The sequence below is a fragment of the Amyelois transitella genome, chromosome 15 (genome assembly GCF_032362555.1).
Source record: "Amyelois transitella isolate CPQ chromosome 15, ilAmyTran1.1, whole genome shotgun sequence".
Lineage (NCBI taxonomy): Eukaryota > Metazoa > Arthropoda > Insecta > Lepidoptera > Pyralidae > Amyelois > Amyelois transitella.
In genome coordinates, this window is record NC_083518.1 from 1649373 (window position 1) to 1659167 (window position 9795).

The 9795-nt window shown below is 34.0% G+C and overlaps 1 protein-coding gene across 2 annotated transcripts; it reads right to left on the reverse strand.

The window, feature by feature from the left end:
- Window positions 1-487: 487 nt before the first annotated feature.
- On the reverse strand, window positions 488-7820 carry LOC106140735 (upstream stimulatory factor 2). Of its 2 annotated transcripts, XM_060948199.1 has the most exons (7): window positions 7682-7820; window positions 7461-7504; window positions 7251-7334; window positions 4838-4915; window positions 3943-4067; window positions 3232-3416; window positions 488-2528 (listed from the first exon to the last, which is right to left on the reverse strand). In XM_060948199.1, the coding sequence occupies exons 1-7, from the start codon at window positions 7738-7740 to the stop codon at window positions 2369-2371; spliced, it is 735 nt and encodes a 244-aa protein (XP_060804182.1). In that variant the 5' UTR covers window positions 7741-7820; the 3' UTR covers window positions 488-2368. The 2 variants fall into 2 exon arrangements, with proteins under 2 accessions (XP_060804182.1, XP_060804183.1); XM_060948200.1 differs by lacking the exon at window positions 7461-7504 and having other exon boundaries at window positions 7682-7818.
- Between the last annotated feature and the right edge of the window lie 1975 nt (window positions 7821-9795).

Below are 9795 nucleotides of genomic sequence, written 5' to 3' on the forward strand. Positions count from 1 at the left end.
TTGCTGCTGCCCGCGACTTTGTACGCCTTAAATCTCTATAAATATTAATTTATTATGTCATTCCAACATGTCTAAACTATTACTGCAAAGCTCCACGAAAATCTGTTCAGTAGTCGTTTTTTCGTGTTGAGTAATATACACACAAACATGCTTACCAACATATATTAGTAAGATAGTTTTGAGACTCTAATTTCATCATAAAGCAATACAGCTAAACGTGGCCTTTTAGTCTTTTCAAGACTGTTGGCTCTGTCTACCCCGCAAGGGATATAGACGTTACTATATGTATGTACCATTACGAGTAACAAGAGTGAATAAATGGCTGGTTTCTACATACATATATAAATATAGTCATGTCGTTATCTCTTACGGGGTAGACAGAGACACGTTCAGCTGTATGGCTTCGGCTTAATGGTGAAATTAACATTAAAATGGTGACAGGTGGTTAACTGGGGATTCTAAAATAGTGGAAATAAAAGTCTTTATATCAACAAATACCTGATTATATTTTGGGTTTGATAAAAAATAAAAATGTTCCTGGCACTGCAAGTTTTGTAATCCCGGGTAAGAAAATACAAAATCATCTTTCTACCGTTCTGACATTACTATGTTTCGGATAGGAAATTAAAAAGTATTTTTTTTTTTACTTCAGGCCAAGAAATTAAACAAAACAATTGGATGTTTAAATGCAATATACCGATTGTATTTGATAACAAAAACAACTTTGACTAACACTACCTACATACAGTATACAATACTTACATTATTATTGTAAAAACTTCCTTGTAATAACAAAAGAATAATATGTATAATAATTACTCATATTCCAGCGCTATTTGACACCAATTCTTTTCGGAATTAAGGGTAATATATGTCTTTTTATTTTTTAAATATGATCTACATACTTAGGGGAAATAAAATAATGTTCATGTTGAATCGTAAGGACTCAAAAATAATTTAAAAAATTCTGTGGTGTGGTCGAAATTGGTCGATTCAAATTTTAAACGTGTTCTATATTTCTAAATACAAAAACAACTGCGTTACATATTTGATCCAACGATCGTGTTTTTTTTATATTAAAAATAATGGCAAAACACTTTCCGTCATTAGTTTGGCAACTATGATACATTGTTTCACTCTACCAGATCCGAGATCTTGATATATTTATCTTGCGTGTAGTATCGTGCATCAATATTTATCATGTCAGTACGCACCAATTTAGACCAATAAGAAATAATTAAATCTATTTAGTGCGTTTATGAACTACAGAAATTCAATTTTAAAAAGCGATGCCATTTATGTATGTAATTTTCATTCATAGTTTCATTGTGAGGTCGAATTTCGTCAAATAATTAAATCTTTGTTTATTGTCAATTCTTCATCTATTCATTTCTTTTTAGCATCATGTTTAAACAATGGTTTATAATTATAGCCACACAAGGTCTAAGATTCCTGTCTAGGAACCATGACGTCTGCCTCGTCCAAAGAACGCCTTAATACTGATGCGATTTATATTGATAGAGTATGCTGAGATATACTCCAGCCCAAGATATGTTAGTAAATATCGTGATAATTATCGCATTTATTTACGAGTAGCGTTCGCCTTAGACACTGCAATTTCATTATAAAATATACTACACACTAAATAAATTTTAGTGCCTCATTCAAAATGTTGATAATCAAAACCTATTTAAAATTATATTTAAATAATTACGTACTGTAATTATAATTTGAATGTCTTCATTCAAATCGGTTTAAAAAAAATGAGAATTATTGATATCTTAAAACTACATTGATCTATCCTGAAAGGTTGATAATATTCGTTGTGGGCGTTGGAGCCACTAACTTTGACATTTTGGAAGCCTCGCCCTACATCACAGCGCTATATTAACGCCTCTAGCGGTGAATTTATACACCATTTGTTTGGGGTGACCATCATAAAAAAAATGTTGAGAATATTTTATTGACACAAATTCGGCGATAGGTATCTCAATGTCCACAAAAACCTAATATGTGGCTGCATTGTAAAACTAATAACATTATTTCCCATAAATCGCGTATTTACACAAAATTGTACACATATGGGGTTGCCATACTTTAAAACAACAAAACATCATAAACAACACTGGCGATTTACAAAATTAGAAAAAAAGAAGCCTATCCACAACAGCCAAATAAGGTAACACTGCTAACGTCAAAGTTCCCCGCTACATTTCAGCACCTTTTTTAATTCTACTTCATTAGGCGAACGCGCATACGGCCCACATGCAATCTCGTCACAGATTATACACACGGACAGTGCGTCTGTAGGCCCTGAAATCTTATCGCGGCCATTATTGCACCTTTATTTACAAATGTTTAGTTACAACTAAGATTTTTGACCTTTCGGCCTGTGTGTCATTACTATGCAATTATCAGCCAGTTGATTTCTCATCGTGGTGTTCTCCTTACGCACTTCGGCTAGTTCTTGATTGAGTCTTAATATTTCCAACACTAACTTTTCATTCTCTACCTCCAGTTTGTCTAATCTGAAATATGAACATCATTGTTATTGCCTGGGTCTTGGATGTTTATCTATATAAGTATTTATTTGAATATAGTATCGTTGAGTTAGTATCTCGTAACACAAGTCTCGAACTTAATTCGAGGCTAACTCAGTCTGTGTAATTTGTCCCGTATATAATTATTTATTTATTTGTTTTTTTTTTTTAAACTTACTACCCGTCCTTATATATTAACAATTATATATAAACCTTCCTCTTGGATCACTGTATCTAACTGTATCAAAATTTGTTGAGTAATTTTAAAGTTGTAAGCATACATACATAATTATATGGACAGGCGCGGGAGGCGCTTTATTTCTTTGCTCCTTATAGTTGCAGCGTGATGTTATATAGCCTAAAGCCTACCTCGATAAATGGTCTATGTAAAGCAAAAATAATTTTTCAATTCGAAGTTGTAGTTCCTGAGATTAGCGCGTTCAAACAAACAAACAAACTCTTTAGCTTTATAATATTAGTATAGATATATCACACACACACACATATTCACGTCTATATCCCTTGCGGGGTAGACAGAGCCAAAAGTCTTGAAAAGACTGATAGGCCACGTTCAGCTGTTTGGCTTTATAATGGAATTGAGATTCAAACAGTGGTCCTATTCTTCGTTTTTTATTGGTGCCGGGAACCACACGGCACGGTATACATATATATATATGGTGAGTCTGGTCACCTCTTCTGCCTCTCAGTGAGTTCAGTGATGTGGTCGCAGGCCTTCGCCAGTATGCCGCCCTTGCTCACGGTGTCCGCCAAGCCCGAGTTGGGCACCAACGCGGCCAGCTTGGTGATCCAACTGTTGATTTTGTCCCTTCGTCGCCTCTCAACCTCGTTGTGGGTCGCCCGCCTTTTGTCATCGCGCTAAAACAAAGGTAATATTAAAAAATCAAAACCAAAAATATCTTTATTGTACCCTAATGATTCCCTTATAATACAGCGTCTATGCTTCGATCAAGACCAAATGTCAAGAACTACATACATACATATGGTCACTGCTATATCCTTTGCGGGGTAGACAGAGCCAACAGTCTTGAAAAGACTGAATGGCCACGTTCAGCTATTTGGCTTAATGATGGAATTGAGATGGAGTGGTCCTATTCTTTTTCTATTGGTGTCGGGAACCACACGGCACTAGAAGATTTTGTCAAGAACGATTTTGATTAAATTATTGATACATGTATTTTTACAGACTTTTTTCTTTAGCTTACATGCCTTCTATTCCCGTGCAGATTTCAGAAGTCAATCAAGGCTAATATACTCTGGATTCTTCTTTTAGGCGATGGGCTAGCAACATTTCACTATTTGAATCTTCGTTCAATCCAAGCCATACACCTTAACATGGCTTCTTTTTTATTTTGTCGGTTAAAAAAGTTCAAAACAAACTTACTTTCTTTGCTGTAACTGCTTTTGCTTGTAAGGGCTCCCGTTTAAGTACTTTTGCTGTTTTAGGTTCGTGGCTGGCGAAAACTTCTACGGGATTACTTATTACAAAGTATTCTGTATCCGGTAACACTGTAAAGGGAAATAATAGATTTCTTTTAGCTTTCGTAGGCTTTGGTTCTTAGAGTTTTGATGCCCCTTTAAAATGTGTAATGCGTAGAATGGTACATGTTCTAATCCCATCTCGGCCATGTACCAATGTCTATTTTCGAAACTTATGAACATTAGTTTAAATACTAACTGATGCTCCAATGATCCTAAACTCTGTTTGGTCTAGCTTTTGAGTTATGGAGGTCAGATGACCGCTATCTCTATTTATATTAGTTATTACTCATACTAATATAAACGTAAAACTAATGTATCCATGAAATTCTTCATAATATTTAATAGCAATATGAAGCACCAATAATAGGGCATGTTGTAATGGGGACAATACTGATAGCAATGTATGGCCAAATGCGAAGCGAGAGTCAGTGCAGTGGCGTACCCGGTGTATAGTAGTTTTGTATTGGGTAACTTTTTAATTTTATTGCTACTCATACATATATTACCTAACAAAGTTTCCTGTATAACTCACAAATTGGATCATGATATTTAAATAATAAATGAATTGGACCACTCCATCTATTTTCTGTAGATGGCTTAAAAGGTGTCTACATGGATAGGCACCTTCATTTATTGTAACTTTTACCATGATGCAATATGAGTTAGGTTTCCCTACAAGGATTACACAGGAGTTGCTTCATGTAAAAAACCTGATTTAGCTATTTATTATTACTTGAAACCGGACAGCAATAGCTTTTCGTGCTATAGGAAAAAGATGAATGGAGTGGTCTAATTACCATGGCCGGGGGAGTGTGCGATATTGTTCCCAGTCTCTTCACCGGTCATGTGTACTACCTTGTAAGTTACCGAACCAGCTGAAAACAAATGTTAAAATATATTATAAACAAAGATCAAGGGAAAAATTCACATAATTAGTTAACCTCCAAGTAAGTTCGAATTTGTGTCACAAGATACTAAATCAACGATACTATTTTATTATAAATACTTAATAAGAAAAAGTTTGTTTCTCGACATGCACTGGCCAGGATTTTAACCGAGTTCTATTGTATCACAAACAAGCACAATACTGATGCACCTAATTACTATTTGCAAATAAATATGTCATAAACTTGATAAATTTTGAATGAAAGTCCAGAAATTTTGACGCTCATTTCATAAAATATTTTGTGTTGCAACAGATTCAATATAGAGTAAGATCCCAGAGCCGTAAGACACAACTTATTTTCTAAAGAATGGATCTTTCGATTCTCAGTAGTCTTTCATGTACTTTTAATACCTGCATGTTTGTGAGACTTGCCCGGTGACACCTGCACAGGTACCAGGCGAGAAAGGTAACTAAAAATCACAGTTACTTAACTTAAATTTTTATGACTGATTTTTATATATATTTTATAGACTATTACTCTGAAGTCATATCAGAGAAGTCAGACGCTTTCCATGCGCCAGAACTTTTGTCAGACGCTTTAAAGCTCTATCAAAAAAAAAATTAACTTAATTTATTTTTAAATGTCTGACTTTTATATATGTTATTCAGATAACTATTACAAAGTTGTATTAAATCAGTCAGACAGTTTGTAATGACCAAACACCTCTTAAACACGAGAATTACTCAGCCTCGAGTATGAGCGCGTCAGAGTAAAATATCTAATATTTGAAAAGTACTTACTGTTTTCAATTTCATATTTTTGCATATCTATTCAAATACGATGAAATTTATAATTAAAATAATAATTAATCATTTTTAAAATAATATAATATATTGCATGTAAATAGGGGAAAATGATTTTTTTTGTAGCAATAGCCTTTCAAAAAGAATGATTTTTATTTTATTTAAAAAATTATATCTATTATAATAATTTCAATAAAAAAATAATTAATTATGATTAATCAATTGAATAATTATTTTATTGTCTCTTTATCATCTTCATCATCAAAATAATCATTTGAATTTTCATCATTTATTAAATCTCTATACTGTCCACTCAAGTCATCGTCCTCATCATCAGTTAGATTGTCGTTGCTGGCAGAATTTTCCGTAAAAATAAAATCATAAGCAATTAAAAAATAGTATAGTAATAGTAAACCTATAACATATAAATATAAGTGAAAGGCGACTAAGGGATAGGCTTACAAACTTGGGATTCTTTTTTAGGCGATGGGCGAGCAACCTATCACTATTTGAATCTCAATTCTATCATTAAGCCAAATAGCTGAACGTGGCCATTTAGTCTTTTCAAGACTGTTGGCTCTGTCTACCCCGCAAGGGATATAGACGTGACCATATGTATGTAGTCTACTTTAATTTCGACACCACCGCAACGGCTTCGATGGTCCAGTGGTTATCGCGTGAGACTGGGAAGTTGGCGGTCCGAGTTCGAGTCCCAACAATAACAAGATATATATTAATTTTTACTAAAAATATTTTTTTTTGTGTTGTTTGAGTATTTATTAAAAAACTGAAAATCAAAATACTACATATAATCATACGGTAAAAATATTTTGTCTGTACATTTAATACTTTGACTGAAACAAATAGAGAATTTTTTTTTACATTTTTATTTTTATATACAGTATGCAATATATTATATTATTTTAAAAATGATTAATTATTATTTTAATTATAAATTTCATCGCATTTGAATAGATATGCAAAAATATGAAATTGAAAACAGTAAGTACTTTTCAAATATTAGATATTTTACTCTGACGCGCTCATACTCGAGGCTGAGTAATTCTCGTGTTTAAGAGGTGTTTGGTCATTACAAACTGTCTGACTGATTTAATACAACTTTGTAATAGTTATCTGAATAACATATATAAAAGTCAGACATTTAAAAATAAATTAAGTTAATTTTTTTTTGATAGAGCTTTAAAGCGTCTGACAAAAGTTCTGGCGCAGGGAAAGCGTCTGACTTCTCTGATATGACTTCAGAGTAATAGTCTATAAAATATATATAAAAATCAGTCATAAAAATTTAAGTTAAGTAACTGTGATTTTTAGTTACCTTTCTCGCCTGGTACCTGCGCAGGTGTCACCGGGCAAGTCTCACAAACATGCAGGTATTAAAAGTACATGAAAGACTACTGAGAATCGAAAGATCCATTCTTTAGAAAATAAGTTGTGTCTTACGGCTCTGGGATCTTGGACTAATAGGTACTGAAAATAATTAAAAAAATAAAAGTACATACATATATCCCTGAAGTAGGCCGAAGAACTATTATCATTGGAGTCTAGGAAGGGCTGTGAGGTTAATTGGGATCTTTCTTCTGCACCTGAAATCCAATCGTAATTAAATTTAACGTTAATTCAATAACAAACCATAATTAAATTCAGGGCTCAAGTTGGTAAACAAATGGCACATAAGTGGGTTGTTTATTGAAAAGATGTTACAAGCTTACCGAAAGATCCTTCATCTACCATGCCAAGATATTCTGCATCCGCACTGTGGACAAAACATAGTCTTCTAAAACCACTTGATTCCAGTAAAATTAACTAACACTGTGCAGAAGATAGATTGGCGAGTTTGGAGCTTGCCAAGTTGCAAAATATAAGCCGATGACCTTCGGCTAGGTTTATTTTAGATGATTTATTACACTTAACACAAATTATTGCCTTTTACCTGTTATCAAGAGAGTTTTCGTGTATGTCAGTGTCAACATCAGGCTCAACTTTAGCCATTGCGCGTAATTATTTTGAATTTTTCTCAATTTGATCACGGGGACAAATAAAACAGGTCATGTGATTATGTCAAAGATAAAATAGACCATTCATTAGACAGCAATACCATAGAGTTTTTTTTTGTAATGTTTTTGTACGTGCAGAGCACAGGCAAAAGCAAGGACCTTATACAGCCAAAGCAAACACTAGCCGTCTTCTGCTTGTGTGCCATAGAGTTTGTTCCGTTACCTTACCTATGTAGGGATCGGCCTACAATGTTACTTTCGTCGCTTTATGTAGACGGCGCGGCGTATGACAAACGGACGTTAAGAACCACATAAAAAACTTACATAGCTTTTACCTTTAGCTTTGCTAGTGTGAATTTGACGTCACTTACAGGAATACAGGTTCTTCGCAAATCCCGCGGGAACTATAGTCTCTACCGAGATGAGAAAAATACCCTAGTTATGTCCTTCTCCAGACTAAAATTTTACATATACGCAAAATTTCAAGAAGATTGATTCAGAAATAGGTAACGCGTGAAGATTAAACAAATACTTATAACTACTTTCGCATTTTTTATATTAGTTGGGAACTATTAATCAACCTAATTAACTGTTTGAACTATTTTTTTATACACATTGGAGAGTATACCGAACTTTAATTTCGAATCCAGGTTGATAAAAGGTAAAACTTTCGCCTTGAAGATCTGCAATAATGTCGGATTGTAGCGTGCCACTTGAACTGACAGGCCAGGGCTGGCACTTATGGAATACAGCAAGGAATGTACTTACATACTCAAATCGTTGGAGAGGAGCCTGCTTTATGCCTTTAAACATGAATCCCGGATTTAGGTTTTTATACGGCAATTATACTTGGGATTTCTCATAGGCGATGGGCTGGCATCCTGTCACTATTTGAATCTCAAATCAATTATTAAGCCATGCAGATGACCGTGGCCTTTGCAGTCTTTGTGAAACTGTTATCTCTGTCTACTCCGCAAGGGATATTCGTGATTATAAGTATGTATGTCGTCTTGGTTCACCCATAATTTCAACCAGTACCACTCACTATTCTTTTTTTAGTCTTACTTTACTAGTTTTCGTCCCCGGCTGCGCCCGTAGGAAAATAATCCTGTATCCTTCTTCGTGGTCCACAATATACATTTGCAAAATTTCATGGAGATAAGTCAACAAGTTTAACTTTGGTTACCTACAGCAAACAAATTTACTAACTTTCGCATTTAAGTATACCTACCTATTTATTACTATTGGTATGAATAATGTTCATACTAATATTAAACTCGTATTCCAACCCTAGCCATCCCTGGAAGAAAATGGGGTGCTCCCGGCGTATCAGTGACGTAACAGGGAAACTACTGCCCATATTTTACCGCAATTCGCAAAAGTGCTCTTAGATTTTTCGTGTTCGAAAACTTAGGGAAACCTGTTATTAGCCAATTTGGGAGGTATACTTTTTTTTCTCTAAGATTTTGATAGGATTGATAATTTATTATATTCAGGTGTAGTGAGAAGGTCATAAAATTTATACAATTTGTAAATAATGTAAAGTTTAATAAGATTTCAATTTAATTTAAAGTTCGTAATTTGACGGCCACTGTGGCTCAGAAGTAGTACGCTTGTCTGTGACACTGGAGGTCCCGGGTTCGAATCCCGGCCAGGGCATGATGAGAAAAGAACTTTTTGAACGAAAAGACCCAGGGTCTTGGATGTTTATCTATATAAGTATTTATTATTATTATAAAATATAGTATCGTTGAGTTAGTATCTCGTAACACAAGTTTCGAACTTACTTCCAGGCTAACACAATCAGTGTCATTTGTCCCGTATATATTTATATTTATTTATCTTTTGTTAGAAGATAGTTGATAACAAACTAAGTAAGTAGTTTTAGTTTGTTATCATTAGGTTATTTAGATATTGTATAATGTTGTTTAACCACATACAATAAACTTATATATAAAATTCTCGTGTCACAATGTTCGTTCCCGTACTCCTTCGAAATGGCTTGACCGATTTTCATGAAATTTTGTGAGCATATTGAGTAGGTCTGAGA